This window comes from Scyliorhinus torazame, chromosome 4 (assembly GCF_047496885.1).
Source record: "Scyliorhinus torazame isolate Kashiwa2021f chromosome 4, sScyTor2.1, whole genome shotgun sequence".
Classification (NCBI taxonomy): Eukaryota; Metazoa; Chordata; class Chondrichthyes; order Carcharhiniformes; family Scyliorhinidae; genus Scyliorhinus; species Scyliorhinus torazame.
The window spans coordinates 4,021,916-4,044,855 of record NC_092710.1 but is presented as its reverse complement, the minus strand read 5'-3'; the positions used below and the strand labels follow the sequence as shown (position 1 = coordinate 4,044,855).

At 53.8% G+C, this 22,940-nt stretch overlaps 1 protein-coding gene across 2 annotated transcripts in view; it reads right to left on the bottom strand.

Annotated features, from left to right (window-relative positions):
• LOC140410100 (smoothelin-like protein 2) overlaps positions 1-22,940 on the bottom strand; it is a 177,726-nt gene that overhangs the window by 15,466 nt on the left and 139,320 nt on the right. Inside the window, exon 8 of one of the 2 annotated variants that reach the window (XM_072498039.1) lies at positions 19,902-20,087. The exons of the other annotated variant lie outside the window; for it this stretch is intronic. Within the exon in view, the coding sequence (XP_072354140.1) occupies positions 19,949-20,087 (139 nt within the window). The 3' untranslated portion in view covers positions 19,902-19,948. The remainder of the gene's footprint in view (positions 1-19,901; positions 20,088-22,940) is intronic. 2 annotated transcript variants of the gene reach the window in all.

The following is a 22,940-nucleotide window of genomic DNA, read 5'->3' as shown; positions in this document are numbered from 1 at the left end:
TTTAAACACTGTCCCTGACGGAGAGACTCCCTCTTTAAACACTGTCCCTGACGGAGAGACTCCCTCTTTAAACAGGGTCCCTGACGGAGAGACTCCCTCTTTAAACAGGGTCCCTGACGGAGAGACTCCCTCTTTAAACAGGGAGCATGACGGAGAGACTCCCTCTATCCACACGGTCCCTGACGGAGAGACTCCCTCTTTAAACAGGGTCCCTGACGGAGAGACTCCCTCTTTAAACAGGGTCCCTGACGGAGAGACTCCCTCTTTAAACAGGGTCCCTGACGGAGAGACTCCCTCTTTAAACACTGTCCCTGACGGAGAGACTCCCTCTTTAAACAGGGTCCCTGACGGAGAGACTCCCTCTTTAAACAGGGTCCCTGACGGAGAGACTCCCTCTTTAAACAGGGTCCCTGACGGAGAGACTCCCTCTTTAAACAGGGTCCCTGACGGAGAGACTCCTTCTTTAAACACTGTCCCTGACGGAGAGACTCCCTCTTTAAACAGGGTCCCTGACGGAGAGACTCCCTCTTTAAACAGGGTCCCTGACGGAGAGACTCCCTCTTTAAACAGGGAGCATGACGGAGAGACTCCCTCTATCCACACGGTCCCTGACGGACAGACTCCCTCTTTAAACAGGGTCCCTGACGGAGAGACTCCCTCTTTAAACAGGGTCCCTGACGGAGAGACTCCCTCTTTAAACAGGGTCCCTGACGGAGAGACTCCCTCTTTAAACACTGTCCCTGACGGAGAGACTCCCTCTTTAAACAGGGTCCCTGACGGAGAGACTCCCTCTTTAAACAGGGTCCCTGACGGAGAGACTCCCTCTTTAAACAGGGTCCCTGACGGAGAGACTCCCTCTTTAAACAGGGTCCCTGACGGAGAGACTCCCTCTTTAAACACTGTCCCTGACGGAGAGACTCCCTCTTTAAACACTGTCCCTGACGGAAAGACTCCCTCTTTAAACAGGGTCCCTGACGGAGAGACTCCCTCTTTAAACAGGGTCCCTGACGGAGAGACTCCCTCTTTAAACAGGGTCCCTGACGGAGAGACTCCCTCTTTAAACAGGGTCCCTGACGGAGAGACTCCCTCTTTAAACAGGGTCCCTGGCGGAGAGACTCCCTCTTTAAACAGGGTCCCTGACGGAGAGACTCCCTCTTTAAACAGGGTCACTGACGGAGAGACTCCCTCTTTAAACAGGATCCCTGACGGAGAGACTCCCTCTTTAAACAGGGTCCCTGACGGAGAGACTCCCTCTTTAAACAGGATCCCTGACGGAGAGACTCCCTCTTTAAACAGGGTCCCTGACAGAGAGACTCCCTCTTTAAACAGGGTCCCTGACGGAGAGACTCCCTCTTTAAACAGGGTCCCTGACGGAGAGACTCCCTCTTTAAACAGGGTCCCTGACGGAGAGACTCCCTCTTTAAACACTGTCCCTGACGGAGAGACTCCCTCTTTAAACAGGGTCCCTGACGGAGAGACTCCCTCTTTAAACAGGGTCCCTGACAGAGAGACTCCCTCTTTAAACACTGTCCCTGACGGAGAGACTCCCTCTTTAAACAGGGTCCCTGACGGAGAGACTCCCTCTTTAAACAGGGTCCCTGACAGAGACTCCCTCTTTAAACAGGGTCCCTGACGGAGAGACTCCCTCTTTAAACAGGGTCCCTGACGGAGAGACTCTCTCTTTAAACAGGCTCCCTGACGGAGAGACTCCCTCTTTAAACAGGATCCCTGACGGAGAGACTCCCTCTTTAAACAGGGTCCCTGACGGAGAGTCTCCCTCTTTAAACAGGGTCCCTGACGGAGAGACTCCCTCTTTAAACAGGGTCCCTGACGGAGAGACTCCCTCTTTAAACAGGGTCCCTGACGGAGAGACTCCCTCTTTAAACAGGGTCCCTGACAGAGAGACTCCCTCTTTAAACACTGTCCCTGACGGAGAGACTCCCTCTTTAAACACTGTCCCTGACGGAGAGACTCCCTCTTTAAACAGGGTCCCTGACAGAGAGACTCCCTCTTTAAACAGGGTCCCTGACAGAGTGACTCCCTCTTTAAACAGGGTCCCTGACGGAGAGACTCCCTCTTTAAACAGGGTCCCTGACGGAGAGATTCCCTCTTTAAACAGGGTCCCTGACAGAGAGACTCCCTCTTTAAACACTGTCCCTGACGGAGAGATTCCCTCTTTAAACAGGGTCCCTGACGGAGAGACTCCCTCTTTAAACAGGGTCCCTGACGGAGAGATTCCCTCTTTAAACAGGGTCCCTGACAGAGAGACTCCCTCTTTAAACAGAGTCCCTGACGGAGAGACTCCCTCTTTAAACACTGTCCCTGACGGAGAGATTCCCTCTTTAAACAGGGTCCCTGACGGAGAGACTCACTCTTTAAACAGGGTCCCTGACGGAGAGATTCCCTCTTTAAACAGGGTCCCTGACAGAGAGACTCCCTCTTTAAACACTGTCCCTGACGGAGAGATTCCCTCTTTAAACAGGGTCCCTGACGGAGAGACTCCCTCTTTAAACAGGGTCCCTGACGGAGAGATTCCCTCTTTAAACAGGGTCCCTGACAGAGAGACTCCCTCTTTAAACAGGGTCCCTGACGGAGAGACTCCATCTTTAAACACTGTCCCTGACGGAGAGACTCCCTCTTTAAACACTGTCCCTGACGGAGAGACTCCCTCTTTAAACAGGGTCCCTGACGGAGAGACTCCCTCTTTAAACACTGTCCCTGACGGAGAGACTCCCTCTTTAAACACTGTCCCTGACGGAGAGACTCCCTCTTTAAACAGGGTCCCTGACGGAGAGACTCCCTCTTTAAACAGTGTCCCTGACGGAGAGACTCCCTCTTTAAACAGGGTCCCTGACGGAGAGACTCCCTCTTTAAACAGGATCCCTGACGTAGAGACTCCCTCTTTAAACAGGGTCCCTGACGGAGAGACTCCCTCTTTAAACAGGTTCCCTGATGGAGAGACTCCCTCTTTAAACAGGGTCCCTGACAGAGAGACTTCCTCTTTAAACAGGGCCCCTGGCGGAGAGACTCCCTCTTTAAACAGGGTCCCTGACAGAGAGACTCCCTCCTTAAACAGGGTCCCTGACGGAGAGACTCACTCTTGAAACAGGGTCCCTGACGGAGAGACTCCCTCTTTAAACAGGGTCCCTGACGGAGAGACTCCCTCTTTAAACACTGTCCCTGACGGAGAGACTCCCTCTTTAAACAGGGTCCCTGACGGAGAGACTCCCTCTTTAAACAGGGTCCCTGACGGGGAGACTCCCTCTGTAAACAGGGTCCCTGACAGAGAGACTCCCTCTTTAAACAGGGTCCCTGACAGAGAGACTCCCTCTGTAAACAGGGTCCCTGACAGAGAGACTCCCTCTTTAAACAGGGTTCCTGACGGAGAGACTCCCTCTTTAAACAGGGTCCCTGATGGAGAAACTCCCTCTTTAAACAGGGTCCCTGACTGAGAGACTCCCTCTTTAAACAGGGTCCCTGACGGAGAGACTCCCTCTTTAAACAGGGTCCCTGACGGAGAGACTCCCTCTTTAAACTGTCCCTGACGGAGAGACTCCCTCTTTAAACACTGTCCCTGACGGAGAGACTCCCTCTTTAAACACTGTCCCTGACGGAGAGACTCCCTCTTTAAACAGGGTCCCTGACGGTGAGACTCCCTCTTTAAACAGTGTCCCTGACGGAGAGACTCCCTCATTAAACAGGGTCCCTGACGGAGAGACTCCCTCTTTAAACAGGGTCCCTGACGGAGAGACACCCTCTTTAAACACTGTCCCTGACGGAGAGACTCCCTCTTTAAACAGGGTCCCTGACGGAGAGACTCCCTCTTTAAACAGGATCCCTGACGTAGAGACTCCCTCTTTAAACAGGGTCCCTGACGGAGAGACTCCCTCTTTAAACAGGGTCCCTGACAGAGAGACTCCCTCTTTAAACAGGGTCCCTGGCGGAGAGACTCCCTCTTTAAACACTGTCCCTGACGGAGAGACTCCCTCTTTAAACAGGGTCCCTGACGGAGAGACTCCCTCTTTAAACAGGGTCCCTGACGGAGAGACTCCCTCTTTAAACAGGGTCCCTGACGGAGAGACTCCCTCTTTAAACAGGGTCCCTGGCGGAGATACTCCCTCTTTAAACAGGGTCCCTGACGGAGAGACTCCCTCTTTAAACAGGGTCACTGACGGAGAGACTCCCTCTTTAAACAGGATCCCTGACGGAGAGACTCCCTCTTTAAACAGGGTCCCTGACGGAGAGACTCCCTCTTTAAACAGGATCCCTGACGGAGAGACTCCCTCTTTAAACAGGGTCCCTGACGGAGAGACTCACTCTTGAAACAGGGTCCCTGACGGAGAGACTCCCTCTTTAAACAGGGTCCCTGACGGAGAGACTCCCTCTTTAAACAGGGTCCCTGACGGAGAGACTCCCTCTTTAAACAGGGTCCCTGATGGAGAAACTCCCTCTTTAAACAGGGTCCCTGACTGAGAGACTCCCTCTTTAAACAGGGTCCCTGACGTAGAGACTCCCTCTTTAAACAGGGTCCCTGATGGAGAGACTCCCTCTTTAAACACTGTCCCTGATGGAGAGACTCCCTCTTTAAACAGGGTCCCTGACGGAGAGACTCCCTCTTTAAACAGGGTCCCTGACGGAGAGACTCCCTCTTTAAACAGGGAGCATGACGGAGAGACTCCCTCTATCCACACGGTCCCTGACGGAGAGACTCCCTCTTTAAACAGGGTCCCTGACGGAGAGACTCCCTCTTTAAACAGGGTCCCTGACGGAGAGACTCCCTCTTTAAACAGGGTCCCTGACGGAGAGACTCCCTCTTTAAACACTGTCCCTGACGGAGAGACTCCCTCTTTAAACAGGGTCCCTGACGGAGAGACTCCCTCTTTAAACAGGGTCCCTGACGGAGAGACTCCCTCTTTAAACAGGGTCCCTGACGGAGAGACTCCCTCTTTAAACAGGGTCCCTGACGGAGAGACTCCTTCTTTAAACACTGTCCCTGACGGAGAGACTCCCTCTTTAAACAGGTTCCCTGACGGAGAGACTCCCTCTTTAAACAGGGTCCCTGACGGAGAGACTCCCTCTTTAAACAGGGAGCATGACGGAGAGACTCCCTCTATCCACACGGTCCCTGACGGAGAGACTCCCTCTTTAAACAGGGTCCCTGACGGAGAGACTCCCTCTTTAAACAGGGTCCCTGACGGAGAGACTCCCTCTTTAAACAGGGTCCCTGACGGAGAGACTCCCTCTTTAAACACTGTCCCTGACGGAGAGACTCCCTCTTTAAACAGGGTCCCTGACGGAGAGACTCCCTCTTTAAACAGGGTCCCTGACGGAGAGACTCCCTCTTTAAACAGGGTCCCTGACGGAGAGACTCCCTCTTTAAACAGGGTCCCTGACGGAGAGACTCCCTCTTTAAACACTGTCCCTGACGGAGAGACTCCCTCTTTAAACACTGTCCCTGACGGAAAGACTCCCTCTTTAAACAGGGTCCCTGACGGAGAGACTCCCTCTTTAAACAGGGTCCCTGACGGAGAGACTCCCTCTTTAAACAGGGTCCCTGACGGAGAGACTCCCTCTTTAAACAGGGTCCCTGACGGAGAGACTCCCTCTTTAAACAGGGTCCCTGGCGGAGAGACTCCCTCTTTAAACAGGGTCCCTGACGGAGAGACTCCCTCTTTAAACAGGGTCACTGACGGAGAGACTCCCTCTTTAAACAGGATCCCTGACGGAGAGACTCCCTCTTTAAACAGGGTCCCTGACGGAGAGACTCCCTCTTTAAACAGGATCCCTGACGGAGAGACTCCCTCTTTAAACAGGGTCCCTGACAGAGAGACTCCCTCTTTAAACAGGGTCCCTGACGGAGAGACTCCCTCTTTAAACAGGGTCCCTGACGGAGAGACTCCCTCTTTAAACAGGGTCCCTGACGGAGAGACTCCCTCTTTAAACACTGTCCCTGACGGAGAGACTCCCTCTTTAAACAGGGTCCCTGACGGAGAGACTCCCTCTTTAAACTGGGTCCCTGACAGAGAGACTCCCTCTTTAAACACTGTCCCTGACGGAGAGACTCCCTCTTTAAACAGGGTCCCTGACGGAGAGACTCCCTCTTTAAACAGGGTCCCTGACAGAGACTCCCTCTTTAAACAGGGTCCCTGACGGAGAGACTCCCTCTTTAAACAGGGTCCCTGACGGAGAGACTCTCTCTTTAAACAGGCTCCCTGACGGAGAGACTCCCTCTTTAAACAGGATCCCTGACGGAGAGACTCCCTCTTTAAACAGGGTCCCTGACGGAGAGTCTCCCTCTTTAAACAGGGTCCCTGACGGAGAGACTCCCTCTTTAAACAGGGTCCCTGACGGAGAGACTCCCTCTTTAAACAGGGTCCCTGACGGAGAGACTCCCTCTTTAAACACTGTCCCTGACGGAGAGACTCCCTCTTTAAACACTGTCCCTGACGGAGAGACTCCCTCTTTAAACAGGGTCCCTGACAGAGAGACTCCCTCTTTAAACAGGGTCCCTGACAGAGTGACTCCCTCTTTAAACAGGGTCCCTGACGGAGAGACTCCCTCTTTAAACAGGGTCCCTGACGGAGAGATTCCCTCTTTAAACAGGGTCCCTGACAGAGAGACTCCCTCTTTAAACACTGTCCCTGACGGAGAGACTCCCTCTTTAAACAGGGTCCCTGACGGAGAGACTCCCTCTTTAAACAGGGTCCCTGACGGAGTGACTCCCTCTTTAAACAGGGTCCCTGACGGAGAGACTCCCTCTTTAAACAGGGTCCCTGACGGAGAGATTCCCTCTTTAAACAGGGTCCCTGACAGAGAGACTCCCTCTTTAAACAGAGTCCCTGACGGAGAGACTCCCTCTTTAAACACTGTCCCTGACGGAGAGACTCCCTCTTTAAACACTGTCCCTGACGGAGAGACTCCCTCTTTAAACAGGGTCCCTGACGGAGAGACTCCCTCTTTAAACACTGTCCCTGACGGAGAGACTCCCTCTTTAAACACTGTCCCTGACGGAGAGACTCCCTCTTTAAACAGGGTCCCTGACGGAGAGACTCCCTCTTTAAACAGTGTCCCTGACGGAGAGACTCCCTCTTTAAACAGGGTCCCTGACGGAGAGACTCCCTCTTTAAACAGGGTCCCTGACGGGGAGACACCCTCTTTAAACACTGTCCCTGACGGAGAGACTCCCTCTTTAAACAGGGTCCCTGACGGAGAGACTCCCTCTTTAAACAGGATCCCTGACGTAGAGACTCCCTCTTTAAACAGGGTCCCTGACGGAGAGACTCCCTCTTTAAACAGGTTCCCTGATGGAGAGACTCCCTCTTTAAACAGGGTCCCTGACAGAGAGACTTCCTCTTTAAACAGGGCCCCGGCGGAGAGACTCCCTCTTTAAACAGGGTCCCTGACAGAGAGACTCCCTCCTTAAACAGGGTCCCTGACGGAGAGACTCACTCTTGAAACAGGGTCCCTGACGGAGAGACTCCCTCTTTAAACAGGGTCCCTGACGGAGAGACTCCCTCTTTAAACACTGTCCCTGACGGAGAGACTCCCTCTTTAAACAGGGTCCCTGACGGAGAGACTCCCTCTTTAAACAGGGTCCCTGATGGAGAAACTCCCTCTTTAAACAGGGTCCCTGACTGAGAGACTCCCTCTTTAAACAGGGTCCCTGACGGAGAGACTCCCTCTTTAAACAGGGTCCCTGACGGAGAGACTCCCTCTTTAAACTGTCCCTGACGGAGAGACTCCCTCTTTAAACACTGTCCCTGACGGAGAGACTCCCTCTTTAAACACTGTCCCTGACGGAGAGACTCCCTCTTTAAACAGGGTCCCTGACGGTGAGACTCCCTCTTTAAACAGTGTCCCTGACGGAGAGACTCCCTCTTTAAACAGGGTCCCTGACGGAGAGACTCCCTCTTTAAACAGGGTCCCTGACGGAGAGACACCCTCTTTAAACACTGTCCCTGACGGAGAGACTCCCTCTTTAAACAGGGTCCCTGACGGAGAGACTCCCTCTTTAAACAGGATCCCTGACGTAGAGACTCCCTCTTTAAACAGGGTCCCTGACGGAGAGACTCCCTCTTTAAACAGGGTCCCTGACAGAGAGACTCCCTCTTTAAACAGGGTCCCTGACGGAGAGACTCACTCTTGAAACAGGGTCCCTGACGGAGAGACTCCCTCTTTAAACAGGGTCCCTGACGGAGGGACTCCCTCTTTAAACACTGCCCCTGACGGAGAGACTCCCTCTTTAAACAGGGTCCCTGACGGAGAGACTCCCTCTTTAAACAGGGTCCCTGATGGAGAAACTCCCTCTTTAAACAGGGTCCCTGACTGAGAGACTCCCTCTTTAAACAGGGTCCCTGACGTAGAGACTCCCTCTTTAAACAGGGTCCCTGATGGAGAGACTCCCTCTTTAAACACTGTCCCTGATGGAGAGACTCCCTCTTTAAACAGGGTCCCTGACGGAGAGACTCCCTCTTTAAACAGGGTCCCTGACGGAGAGACTCCCTCTTTAAACAGGGTCCCTGACGGAGAGACTCCCTCTTTAAACAGGGTCCCTGACGGAGAGACTCCCTCTTTAAACAGGGTCCCTGACGGAGAGACACCCTCTTTAAACAGGGTCCCTGATGGAGAGACTCCCTCTTTAAACAGGGTCCCTGACGGAGAGACTCCCTCTTTAAACAGGGTCCCTGATGGAGAGACTCCCTCTTTAAACAGGGTCCCTGACGGGGAGACTCCCTCTGTAAACACTGTCCCTGACGGAGAGACTCCCTCTTTAAACACTGTCCCTGACGGAGAGACTCCCTCTTTAAACAGGGTCCCTGACGGAGAGACTCCCTCTTTAAACAGGGTCCCTGACGGAGAGACTCCCTCTTTAAACAGGGTCCCTGACGGAGAGACTCCCTCTTTAAACAGGGTCCCTGACGGAGAGACTCCCTCTTTAAACACTGTCCCTGACGGAGAGACTCCCTCTTTAAACAGGATCCCTGACGGAGAGACTCCCTCTTTAAACAGGGTCCCTGACGGTGAGACTTCCTCTTTAAACAGGGTCCCTGACGGAGAGACTCCCTCTTTAAACACTGTCCCTGACGTAGAGACTCCCTCTTTAAACAGGGTCCCTGACAGAGAGACTCCCTCTTTAAACAGGGTCCCTGACGGAGAGACTCCCTCTTTAAACACTGTCCCTGACGGAGAGACTCCCTCTTTAAACAGGGTCCCTGACGGAGAGACTCCCTCTTTAAACAGGGTCCCTGACGGTGAGACTTCCTCTTTAAACAGGGTCCCTGACGGAGAGACTCCCTCTTTAAACACTGTCCCTGACGTAGAGACTCCCTCTTTAAACAGGGTCCCTGACGGAGAGACTCCCTCTTTAAACAGGGTCCCTGACAGTGAGACTCCCTCTTTAAACACTGTCCCTGACGGAGAGACTCCCTCTTTAAACACTGTCCCTGACGGAGAGACTCCCTCTTTAAACAGGGTCCCTGACGGAGAGACTCCCTCTTTAAACAGGGTCCTTGACGGTGAGACTTCCTCTTTAAACAGGGTCCCTGACGGAGAGACTCCCTCTTTAAACAGGGTCCCTGACGGAGAGACTCCCTCTTTAAACACTGTCCCTGACGTAGAGACTCCCTCTTTAAACAGGGTCCCTGACGGAGAGACTCCCTCTTTAAACAGGGTCCCTGACGGAGAGACACCCTCTTTAAACAGGGTCCCTGATGGAGAGACTCCCTCTTTAAACAGGGTCCCTGACGGAGAGACTCCCTCTTTAAACAGGGTCCCTGATGGAGAGACTCCCTCTTTAAACAGGGTCCCTGACGGGGAGACTCCCTCTGTAAACACTGTCCCTGACGGAGAGACTCCCTCTTTAAACACTGTCCCTGACGGAGAGACTCCCTCTTTAAACAGGGTCCCTGACGGAGAGACTCCCTCTTTAAACAGGGTCCCTGACGGAGAGACTCCCTCTTTAAACAGGGTCCCTGACGGAGAGACTCCCTCTTTAAACAGGGTCCCTGACGGAGAGACTCCCTCTTTAAACACTGTCCCTGACGGAGAGACTCCCTCTTTAAACAGGGTCCCTGACGGAGAGACTCCCTCTTTAAACAGGGTCCCTGACGGTGAGACTTCCTCTTTAAACAGGGTCCCTGACGGAGAGACTCCCTCTTTAAACACTGTCCCTGACGTAGAGACTCCCTCTTTAAACAGGGTCCCTGACAGAGAGACTCCCTCTTTAAACAGGGTCCCTGACGGAGAGACTCCCTCTTTAAACACTGTCCCTGACGGAGAGACTCCCTCTTTAAACAGGGTCCCTGACAGAGAGACTCCCTCTTTAAACAGGGTCCCTGACGGTGAGACTTCCTCTTTAAACAGGGTCCCTGACGGAGAGACTCCCTCTTTAAACACTGTCCCTGACGTAGAGACTCCCTCTTTAAACAGGGTCCCTGACGGAGAGACTCCCTCTTTAAACAGGGTCCCTGACAGTGAGACTCCCTCTTTAAACACTGTCCCTGACGGAGAGACTCCCTCTTTAAACACTGTCCCTGACGGCGAGACTCCCTCTTTAAACAGGGTCCCTGACGGAGAGACTCCCTCTTTAAACAGGGTCCTTGACGGTGAGACTTCCTCTTTAAACAGGGTCCCTGACGGAGAGACTCCCTCTTTAAACAGGGTCCCTGACGGAGAGACTCCCTCTTTAAACACTGTCCCTGACGTAGAGACTCCCTCTTTAAACAGGGTCCCTGACGGAGAGACTCCCTCTTTAAACAGGGTCCCTGACAGAGAGACTCCCTCTTTAAACACTGTCCCTGACGGAGAGACTCCCTCTTTAAACAGGGTCCCTGACAGAGAGACTCCCTCTTTAAACAGGGTCCCTGACGGAGAGATTCCCTCTTTAAACACTGTCCCTGACGGAGAGACTCCCTCTTTAAACAGGGTCCCTGACGGAGAGACTCCCTCTTTAAACAGGGTCCCTGACGAAGAGACTCCCTCTTTAAACAGGGTCCCTGACGAAGAGACTCCCTCTTTAAACAGGATCCCTGACGGAGAGACTCCCTCTTTAAACAGGGTCCCTGACGAAGAGACTCCCTCTTTAAACAGGGTCCCTGACGGAGAGACTCCCTCTTTAAACAGGGTCCCTGACGGAGAGATTCCCTCTTTAAACACTGTCCCTGACGGAGAGACTCCCTCTTTAAACAGGGTCCCTGACGGAGAGACTCCCTCTTTAAACAGGGTCCCTGACGAAGAGACTCCCTCTTTAAACAGGGTCCCTGACGGAGAGTCTCCCTCTTTAAACACTGTCCCTGACGGAGAGACTCCCTCTTTAAACACTGTCCCTGACGTAGAGACTCCCTCTTTAAACAGGGTCCCTGACGGAGAGACTCCCTCTTTAAACACTGTCCCTGACGGAGAGACTCCCTCTGTAAACAGGGTCCCTGACGGAGAGGCTCCCTCTTTAAACAGGGTCCCTGACGGAGAGACTCCCTCTTTAAACACTGTCCCTGACGGAGAGACTCCCTCTGTAAACAGGGTCCCTGACGGAGAGACTCCCTCTTTAAACACTGTCCCTGACGGAGAGACTCCCTCTGTAAACAGGGTCCCTGACGGAGAGACTCCCTCTTTAAACAGGGTCCCTGACGGAGAGACTCCCTCTTTAAACACTGTCCCTGACGGAGAGACTCCCTCTTTAAACAGGGTCCCTGACGGAGAGACTCCCTCTTTAAACACTGTCCCTGACGGAGAGACTCCCTCTTTAAACAGGGTCCCTGACGGAGAGACTCCCTCTTTAAACAGGGTCCCTGACGGAGAGACTCCCTCTTTAAACAGGGTCCCTGACGGAGAGACTCCCTCTTTAAACAGGGTCCCTGACGGAGAGACTCCTTCTTTAAACACTGTCCCTGACGGAGAGACTCCCTCTTTAAACAGGGTCCCTGACGGAGAGACTCCCTCTTTAAACAGGGTCCCTGACGGAGAGACTCCCTCTTTAAACAGGGAGCATGACGGAGAGACTCCCTCTATCCACACGGTCCCTGACGGAGAGACTCCCTCTTTAAACAGGGTCCCTGACGGAGAGACTCCCTCTTTAAACAGGGTCCCTGACGGAGAGACTCCCTCTTTAAACAGGGTCCCTGACGGAGAGACTCCCTCTTTAAACACTGTCCCTGACGGAGAGACTCCCTCTTTAAACAGGGTCCCTGACGGAGAGACTCCCTCTTTAAACAGGGTCCCTGACGGAGAGACTCCCTCTTTAAACAGGGTCCCTGACGGAGAGACTCCCTCTTTAAACAGGGTCCCTGACGGAGAGACTCCCTCTTTAAACACTGTCCCTGACGGAGAGACTCCCTCTTTAAACACTGTCCCTGACGGAAAGACTCCCTCTTTAAACAGGGTCCCTGACGGAGAGACTCCCTCTTTAAACAGGGTCCCTGACGGAGAGACTCCCTCTTTAAACAGGGTCCCTGACGGAGAGACTCCCTCTTTAAACAGGGTCCCTGACGGAGAGACTCCCTCTTTAAACAGGGTCCCTGGCGGAGAGACTCCCTCTTTAAACAGGGTCCCTGACGGAGAGACTCCCTCTTTAAACAGGGTCACTGACGGAGAGACTCCCTCTTTAAACAGGATCCCTGACGGAGAGACTCCCTCTTTAAACAGGGTCCCTGACGGAGAGACTCCCTCTTTAAACAGGATCCCTGACGGAGAGACTCCCTCTTTAAACAGGGTCCCTGACAGAGAGACTCCCTCTTTAAACAGGGTCCCTGACGGAGAGACTCCCTCTTTAAACAGGGTCCCTGACGGAGAGACTCCCTCTTTAAACAGGGTCCCTGACGGAGAGACTCCCTCTTTAAACACTGTCCCTGACGGAGAGACTCCCTCTTTAAACAGGGTCCCTGACGGAGAGACTCCCTCTTTAAACTGGGTCCCTGACAGAGAGACTCCCTCTTTAAACACTGTCCCTGACGGAGAGACTCCCTCTTTAAACAGGGTCCCTGACGGAGAGACTCCCTCTTTAAACAGGGTCCCTGACAGAGACTCCCTCTTTAAACAGGGTCCCTGACGGAGAGACTCCCTCTTTAAACAGGGTCCCTGACGGAGAGACTCTCTCTTTAAACAGGCTCCCTGACGGAGAGACTCCCTCTTTAAACAGGATCCCTGACGGAGAGACTCCCTCTTTAAACAGGGTCCCTGACGGAGAGTCTCCCTCTTTAAACAGGGTCCCTGACGGAGAGACTCCCTCTTTAAACAGGGTCCCTGACGGAGAGACTCCCTCTTTAAACAGGGTCCCTGACGGAGAGACTCCCTCTTTAAACACTGTCCCTGACGGAGAGACTCCCTCTTTAAACACTGTCCCTGACGGAGAGACTCCCTCTTTAAACAGGGTCCCTGACAGAGAGACTCCCTCTTTAAACAGGGTCCCTGACAGAGTGACTCCCTCTTTAAACAGGGTCCCTGACGGAGAGACTCCCTCTTTAAACAGGGTCCCTGACGGAGAGATTCCCTCTTTAAACAGGGTCCCTGACAGAGAGACTCCCTCTTTAAACACTGTCCCTGACGGAGAGACTCCCTCTTTAAACAGGGTCCCTGACGGAGACACTCCCTCTTTAAACAGGGTCCCTGACGGAGTGACTCCCTCTTTAAACAGGGTCCCTGACGGAGAGACTCCCTCTTTAAACAGGGTCCCTGACGGAGAGATTCCCTCTTTAAACAGGGTCCCTGACAGAGAGACTCCCTCTTTAAACAGAGTCCCTGACGGAGAGACTCCCTCTTTAAACACTGTCCCTGACGGAGAGACTCCCTCTTTAAACACTGTCCCTGACGGAGAGACTCCCTCTTTAAACAGGGTCCCTGACGGAGAGACTCCCTCTTTAAACACTGTCCCTGACGGAGAGACTCCCTCTTTAAACACTGTCCCTGACGGAGAGACTCCCTCTTTAAACAGGGTCCCTGACGGAGAGACTCCCTCTTTAAACAGTGTCCCTGACGGAGAGACTCCCTCTTTAAACAGGGTCCCTGACGGAGAGACTCCCTCTTTAAACAGGGTCCCTGACGGGGAGACACCCTCTTTAAACACTGTCCCTGACGGAGAGACTCCCTCTTTAAACAGGGTCCCTGACGGAGAGACTCCCTCTTTAAACAGGATCCCTGACGTAGAGACTCCCTCTTTAAACAGGGTCCCTGACGGAGAGACTCCCTCTTTAAACAGGTTCCCTGATGGAGAGACTCCCTCTTTAAACAGGGTCCCTGACAGAGAGACTTCCTCTTTAAACAGGGCCCCGGCGGAGAGACTCCCTCTTTAAACAGGGTCCCTGACAGAGAGACTCCCTCCTTAAACAGGGTCCCTGACGGAGAGACTCACTCTTGAAACAGGGTCCCTGACGGAGAGACTCCCTCTTTAAACAGGGTCCCTGACGGAGAGACTCCCTCTTTAAACACTGTCCCTGACGGAGAGACTCCCTCTTTAAACAGGGTCCCTGACGGAGAGACTCCCTCTTTAAACAGGGTCCCTGATGGAGAAACTCCCTCTTTAAACAGGGTCCCTGACTGAGAGACTCCCTCTTTAAACAGGGTCCCTGACGGAGAGACTCCCTCTTTAAACAGGGTCCCTGACGGAGAGACTCCCTCTTTAAACTGTCCCTGACGGAGAGACTCCCTCTTTAAACACTGTCCCTGACGGAGAGACTCCCTCTTTAAACACTGTCCCTGACGGAGAGACTCCCTCTTTAAACAGGGTCCCTGACGGTGAGACTCCCTCTTTAAACAGTGTCCCTGACGGAGAGACTCCCTCTTTAAACAGGGTCCCTGACGGAGAGACTCCCTCTTTAAACAGGGTCCCTGACGGAGAGACACCCTCTTTAAACACTGTCCCTGACGGAGAGACTCCCTCTTTAAACAGGGTCCCTGACGGAGAGACTCCCTCTTTAAACAGGATCCCTGACGTAGAGACTCCCTCTTTAAACAGGGTCCCTGACGGAGAGACTCCCTCTTTAAACAGGGTCCCTGACAGAGAGACTCCCTCTTTAAACAGGGTCCCTGACGGAGAGACTCACTCTTGAAACAGGGTCCCTGACGGAGAGACTCCCTCTTTAAACAGGGTCCCTGACGGAGGGACTCCCTCTTTAAACACTGCCCCTGACGGAGAGACTCCCTCTTTAAACAGGGTCCCTGACGGAGAGACTCCCTCTTTAAACAGGGTCCCTGATGGAGAAACTCCCTCTTTAAACAGGGTCCCTGACTGAGAGACTCCCTCTTTAAACAGGGTCCCTGACGTAGAGACTCCCTCTTTAAACAGGGTCCCTGATGGAGAGACTCCCTCTTTAAACACTGTCCCTGATGGAGAGACTCCCTCTTTAAACAGGGTCCCTGACGGAGAGACTCCCTCTTTAAACAGGGTCCCTGACGGAGAGACTCCCTCTTTAAACAGGGTCCCTGACGGAGAGACTCCCTCTTTAAACAGGGTCCCTGACGGAGAGACTCCCTCTTTAAACAGGGTCCCTGACGGAGAGACACCCTCTTTAAACAGGGTCCCTGATGGAGAGACTCCCTCTTTAAACAGGGTCCCTGACGGAGAGACTCCCTCTTTAAACAGGGTCCCTGATGGAGAGACTCCCTCTTTAAACAGGGTCCCTGACGGGGAGACTCCCTCTGTAAACACTGTCCCTGACGGAGAGACTCCCTCTTTAAACACTGTCCCTGACGGAGAGACTCCCTCTTTAAACAGGGTCCCTGACGGAGAGACTCCCTCTTTAAACAGGGTCCCTGACGGAGAGACTCCCTCTTTAAACAGGGTCCCTGACGGAGAGACTCCCTCTTTAAACAGGGTCCCTGACGGAGAGACTCCCTCTTTAAACACTGTCCCTGACGGAGAGACTCCCTCTTTAAACAGGATCCCTGACGGAGAGACTCCCTCTTTAAACAGGGTCCCTGACGGTGAGACTTCCTCTTTAAACAGGGTCCCTGACGGAGAGACTCCCTCTTTAAACACTGTCCCTGACGTAGAGACTCCCTCTTTAAACAGGGTCCCTGACAGAGAGACTCCCTCTTTAAACAGGGTCCCTGACGGAGAGACTCCCTCTTTAAACACTGTCCCTGACGGAGAGACTCCCTCTTTAAACAGGGTCCCTGACGGAGAGACTCCCTCTTTAAACAGGGTCCCTGACGGTGAGACTTCCTCTTTAAACAGGGTCCCTGACGGAGAGACTCCCTCTTTAAACACTGTCCCTGACGTAGAGACTCCCTCTTTAAACAGGGTCCCTGACGGAGAGACTCCCTCTTTAAACAGGGTCCCTGACAGTGAGACTCCCTCTTTAAACACTGTCCCTGACGGAGAGACTCCCTCTTTAAACACTGTCCCTGACGGAGAGACTCCCTCTTTAAACAGGGTCCCTGACGGAGAGACTCCCTCTTTAAACAGGGTCCTTGACGGTGAGACTTCCTCTTTAAACAGGGTCCCTGACGGAGAGACTCCCTCTTTAAACAGGGTCCCTGACGGAGAGACTCCCTCTTTAAACACTGTCCCTGACGTAGAGACTCCCTCTTTAAACAGGGTCCCTGACGGAGAGACTCCCTCTTTAAACAGGGTCCCTGACGGAGAGACACCCTCTTTAAACAGGGTCCCTGATGGAGAGACTCCCTCTTTAAACAGGGTCCCTGACGGAGAGACTCCCTCTTTAAACAGGGTCCCTGATGGAGAGACTCCCTCTTTAAACAGGGTCCCTGACGGGGAGACTCCCTCTGTAAACACTGTCCCTGACGGAGAGACTCCCTCTTTAAACACTGTCCCTGACGGAGAGACTCCCTCTTTAAACAGGGTCCCTGACGGAGAGACTCCCTCTTTAAACAGGGTCCCTGACGGAGAGACTCCCTCTTTAAACAGGGTCCCTGACGGAGAGACTCCCTCTTTAAACAGGGTCCCTGACGGAGAGACTCCCTCTTTAAACACTGTCCCTGACGGAGAGACTCCCTCTTTAAACAGGGTCCCTGACGGAGAGACTCCCTCTTTAAACAGGGTCCCTGACGGTGAGACTTCCTCTTTAAACAGGGTCCCTGACGGAGAGACTCCCTCTTTAAACACTGTCCCTGACGTAGAGACTCCCTCTTTAAACAGGGTCCCTGACAGAGAGACTCCCTCTTTAAACAGGGTCCCTGACGGAGAGACTCCCTCTTTAAACACTGTCCCTGACGGAGAGACTCCCTCTTTAAACAGGGTCCCTGACAGAGAGACTCCCTCTTTAAACAGGGTCCCTGACGGTGAGACTTCCTCTTTAAACAGGGTCCCTGACGGAGAGACTCCCTCTTTAAACACTGTCCCTGACGTAGAGACTCCCTCTTTAAACAGGGTCCCTGACGGAGAGACTCCCTCTTTAAACAGGGTCCCTGACAGTGAGACTCCCTCTTTAAACACTGTCCCTGACGGAGAGACTCCCTCTTTAAACACTGTCCCTGACGGCGAGACTCCCTCTTTAAACAGGGTCCCTGACGGAGAGACTCCCTCTTTAAACAGGGTCCTTGACGGTGAGACTTCCTCTTTAAACAGGGTCCCTGACGGAGAGACTCCCTCTTTAAACAGGGTCCCTGACGGAGAGACTCCCTCTTTAAACACTGTCCCTGACGTAGAGACTCCCTCTTTAAACAGGGTCCCTGACGGAGAGACTCCCTCTTTAAACAGGGTCCCTGACAGAGAGACTCCCTCTTTAAACACTGTCCCTGACGGAGAGACTCCCTCTTTAAACAGGGTCCCTGACAGAGAGACTCCCTCTTTAAACAGGGTCCCTGACGGAGAGATTCCCTCTTTAAACACTGTCCCTGACGGAGAGACTCCCTCTTTAAACAGGGTCCCTGACGGAGAGACTCCCTCTTTAAACAGGGTCCCTGACGAAGAGACTCCCTCTTTAAACAGGGTCCCTGACGAAGAGACTCCCTCTTTAAACAGGATCCCTGACGGAGAGACTCCCTCTTTAAACAGGGTCCCTGACGAAGAGACTCCCTCTTTAAACAGGGTCCCTGACGGAGAGACTCCCTCTTTAAACAGGGTCCCTGACGGAGAGATTCCCTCTTTAAACACTGTCCCTGACGGAGAGACTCCCTCTTTAAACAGGGTCCCTGACGGAGAGACTCCCTCTTTAAACAGGGTCCCTGACGAAGAGACTCCCTCTTTAAACAGGGTCCCTGACGGAGAGTCTCCCTCTTTAAACACTGTCCCTGACGGAGAGACTCCCTCTTTAAACACTGTCCCTGACGTAGAGACTCCCTCTTTAAACAGGGTCCCTGACGGAGAGACTCCCTCTTTAAACACTGTCCCTGACGGAGAGACTCCCTCTGTAAACAGGGTCCCTGACGGAGAGGCTCCCTCTTTAAACAGGGTCCCTGACGGAGAGACTCCCTCTTTAAACACTGTCCCTGACGGAGAGACTCCCTCTGTAAACAGGGTCCCTGACGGAGAGACTCCCTCTTTAAACACTGTCCCTGACGGAGAGACTCCCTCTGTAAACAGGGTCCCTGACGGAGAGACTCCCTCTTTAAACAGGGTCCCTGACGGAGAGACTCCCTCTTTAAACACTGTCCCTGACGGAGAGACTCCCTCTTTAAACACTGTCCCTGACGTAGAGACTCCCTCTTTAAACAGGGTCCCTGACGGAGAGACTCCCTCTTTAAACACTGTCCCTGACGGAGAGACTCCCTCTGTAAACAGGGTCCCTGACGGAGAGACTCCCTCTTTAAACACTGTCCCTGACGGAGAGACTCCCTCTGTAAACAGGGTCCCTGACGGAGAGACTCCCTCTTTAAACAGGGTCCCTGACGGAGAGACTCCCTCTTTAAACAGGGTCCCTGACGGAGAGACTCCCTCTTTAAACAGAGTCCCTGACGGAGAGACTCCCTCTTTAAACAGGGTCCCTGACGGAGAGACTCCCTCTTTAAACAGGGTCCCTGACGGAGAGGCTCCCTCTTTAAACACTGTCCCTGACGGAGAGACTCCCTCTTTAAACAGGGTCCCTGACGGAGAGACTCCCTCTTTAAACAGGGTCCCTGACGTAGAGACTGCCTCTTTAAACAGGATCCCTGACGGAGAGACTCCCTCTTTAAACAGGGTCCCTGACGGAGAGACTCCCTTTTTAAACACTGTCCCTGACGGAGAGACTCCCTCTTTAAACAGGATCCCTGACGGAGAGACTCCCTCTTTAAACAGGGCCCCTGACGGAGAGACACCCTCTTTAAACAGGGTCCCTGACGGAGAGACTCCCTCTTTAAACAGTGTCCCTGACGGAGAGACTCTCTCTTTAAACACTGTCCCTGACGGAGAGACTCCCTCTTTAAACAGGGTCCCTGACGGAGACATTCCCTCTTTAAACAGGGTCCCTGACGGAGAGACTCCCTCTTTAAACAGGGTCCCTTACGGAGAGACTCCCTCTTTACACAGGGTCCCTGACGGAGAGACTCCCTCTTTAAACAGGCTCAATGACGGAGAGACTCCCTCTTTAAACAGGGTCCCTGACGGAGAGACTCCCTCTTTAAACAGGGTCCCTGACGGAGAGACTCCCTCTTTAAACAGGGTCCCTGACGGAGAGACTCCCTCTTTACACAGGGTCCCTGACGGAGAGACTCCCTCTTTAAACAGGGTCCCTGACGGAGAGACTCCCTCTTTAAACACTGTCCCTGACGGAGAGACTCCCTCTTTAAACACTGTCCCTGACGGAGAGACTCCCTCTTTAAACAGGGTCCCTGACGGAGAGTCTCTCTCTTTAAACAAGGTCGCTGAGGGAGAGACTCCCTCTTTAAACAGGGTCCCTGACGGCAGTTTTGAAATGAATGATTTACTCTGGGAGATGTGCTTGCTCCGCTGCCTGCTGGGGAGAGTGAAGAGGGTGTGGTGATGGATCACAGCGAGTAGAGGGGTTTGGGATTGGTGTGTGGGATCTCACCCATGAGCTGAATACCCTGGTGCGTGGTGTGGGGCTGGGAAGTGCTGCTATATAGTTTTGACGAGTCCTTTGTGTACAAGGCAGCGGTAGAATTCCTGCAGGTAAGAATAGACACACTTCCAGTCCGGGGAGCTGGTAGTCAGCAGGTCATCCAGCTCCAATAGCTGGGCACAGTTGGCGTACCTCCTGCGGAAGACAGTGGGAAGAGGGGGTGGGGCGGCATTGAGGGGGTGAGGGGGGAGGCGACAGCATTGAGGAGGGGGCAACAGCATTGAGGGGGGAGGGAGGGTTGAGGGGGAGGGAGGGTTGAGGGAGGGAGGGCGGGTTGAGGGAGGGAGGGCGGGTTGAGGGAGGGAGGCGGTTGAGGGAGGGAGGGTTGAGGGACGGAGGGTTTAGGGGGGAGGGTGTTGAGGGGGAGCCAGGGTTGAGGGCGGAGGCAGTGTTGAGGGCGGAGGCAGGGTTGAGGAGGGAAGGAGGGTTGAGGGTGGGAGGGAGGGTTGAGGGAGGTAGGGAGGGTTGAGGAGGGAGGGTGGGTTGAGGGAGGGAGGGTTGAGTGGGAGGCAGGGTTGAGGGGAGGAGGAAGGGTTGAGGAGGGAGGGAGGGTTCAGGGAGGGAGGAAGGGTTGAGGTATGGAGGCAGGGTTGAGGAAGGGAGGGAAGGTTGAGGGACGGAGAGAGGGTTGAGGGGGAGGTAGTGTTGAGGGAGAGGGAGGGGATGGGAGGGTTGTGGGATGGAGGGTGGGTTGAGGGGGAGGGAGGGTTGAGGGAGGGAGGCGGAGTTGAGGGAGGGAGCGGTGTTCAGGGACGGATGTTTGAGGGACGGAGAGAGGGTGGGCAGCAGACATGAGTGGTGTTGATAAATCACTGTCCCAACCTCCAACTCCCTTCCCTTCTCTCTCCCAGTGTCTCTCTCCCAGTGTCTCTCTCCCAGTGTCTCTCTCCCAGTGTCTCTCTCCCAGTGTCTCCCTCCCAGTGTCTCCCTCCCAGTGTCTCTCTCTCCCAGTGTCTCTCTCTCCCAGTGTCTCTCTCCCAGTGTCTCTCTCGCAGTGTCTCGCTCCCAGTGTCTCTCTCCCAGTGTCTCTCTCCCAGTGTCTCTCTCTCCCAGTGTCTTTCTCCCAGTGTCTCCCTCTCTCCCCCAGTGTCTCTCTCCCAGTGTCTCTCTCCCAGTGTCTCTCTCTCCCAGTGTCTCTCTCCCAGTGGCTCTCTCTCCCAGTCTCTCTCTCTCCCAGTGTCTCTCTCCCAGTGTCTCTCTCTCCCAGTGTCTCTCTCCCAGTGTCTCTCTCTCCCAGTGTCTCTCTCTCCCAGTCTCTCTCTCCCAGTCTATCTCTCTCCCAGTGTCTCTCTCCCAGTGTCTCTCTCTCCCAGTGTCTCTCTCCCAGTGTCTCTCTCTCCCAGTCTCTCTCTCTCCCAGTGTCTCTCTCCCCCAGTGTCCCTCTCTCCCAGTGTCTCTCTATCCCAGTGTCTCTCTCCCAGTGTCTCTCTCTCCCAGTGTCTCTCTCTCCCAGTCTCTCTCTCCCAGTCTATCTCTCTCCCAGTGTCTCTCTCCCAGTGTCTCTCTCCCAGTGTCTCTCTCTCCCAGTCTCTCTCTCTCCCAGTGTCTCTCTCCCCCAGTGTCCCTCTCTCCCAGTGTCTCTCTCCCAGTGTCTCTCTCCCAGTGTCTCTCTCTCCCAGTGTGTCTCTCCCAGTGTTTCTCTCCCAGTGTCTCTCTCCCAGTGTCTCTCTCCCCCAGTGTCTCTCTCCCAGTGTCTCTCTCTCTCTCCCAGTGTCTCTCTCTCAGTGTCTCTCTCCCAGTGTCTCTCTCTCCCAGTGTCTCTCTCTCTCTCCCAGTGTCTCTCTCTCCCAGTGTGTCTCTCCCAGTGTCTCTCTCCCAGTGTCTCTCTCCCAGTGTCTCTCTCCCAGTGTCTCTCTCCCCCAGTGTCTCTCTCCCAGTGTCTCTCTCTCTCTCCCAGTGTCTCTCTCTCAGTGTCTCTCTCCCAGTGTCTCTCTCTCCCAGTGTCTCTCTCTCTCTCCCAGTGTCTCTCTCCCAGTCTCTCTCTCTCCCGGTGTCTCTCTCTCTCCCAGTGTCTCTCTCCCAGTGTCTCTCTCCCAGTGTCTCTCTCTCCCAGTGACTCTCTCCCAGTGTCTCTCTCTCTCTCCCAGTGTCTCTCTCCCAGTGTCTCTCTCCCAGTGTCTCTCTCCCAGTGTCTCTCTCTCCCAGTGTCTCACTCCCAGTGTCTCTCTCCCAGTGTCTCTCTCCCAGTGTCTCTCTCCCAGTGTCTCTCTCCCAGTGTCTCTCTCCCAGTGTCTCTCTCCCAGTGTCTCTCTCTCCCAGTGTCTCTCTCCCAGTGTCTCTCTCTCTCTCCCAGTGTCTCTCTCTCAGTGTCTCTCTCCCAGTGTCTCTCTCTCCCAGTGTCTCTCTCTCTCTCCCAGTTTCTCTCTCCCAGTCTCTCTCTCTCCCGGTGTCTCTCTCTCTCCCAGTGTCTCTCTCCCAGTGTCTCTCTCCCAGTGTCTCTCTCTCCCAGTGTCTCTCTCTCTCTCCCAGTGTCTCTCTCCCAGTGTCTCTCTCCCAGTGTCTCTCTCCCAGTGTCTCTCTCTCCCAGTGTCTCTCTCCCAGTGTCTCTCTCCCAATGTCTCTCTCCCCCAGTGTCTCTCTCTCCCAGTGTCTCTCTCTCCCAGTGTCTCTCTCCCACTGTCTCTCTCTCTCAGTGTCTCTCTCTCCCAGTGTCTCTCTCTCCCAGTGTCTCTCTCCCAGTGTCTCTCTCCCAGTGTCTCTCTCCCCCAGTGTCTCTCTCTCCCAGTGTCTCTCTCTCCCAGTGTCTCTCTCCCAGTGTCTCTCTCTCCCAGTGTCTCTCTCCCCCAGTGTCTCTCTCCCAGTGTCTCTCTCTCCCAGTGTCTCTCTCTCCCAGTGTCTCTCTCCCAGTGTCTCTCTCCCAGTGTCTCTCTCTCCCAGTGTCTCTCTCTCCCAGTGTCTCTCTCTCTCCCAGTGTCTCTCTCTCCCAGTGTCTCTCTCTCAGTGTCTCTCTCCCAGTGTCTCTCTCTCTCAGTGTCTCTCTCCCAGTGT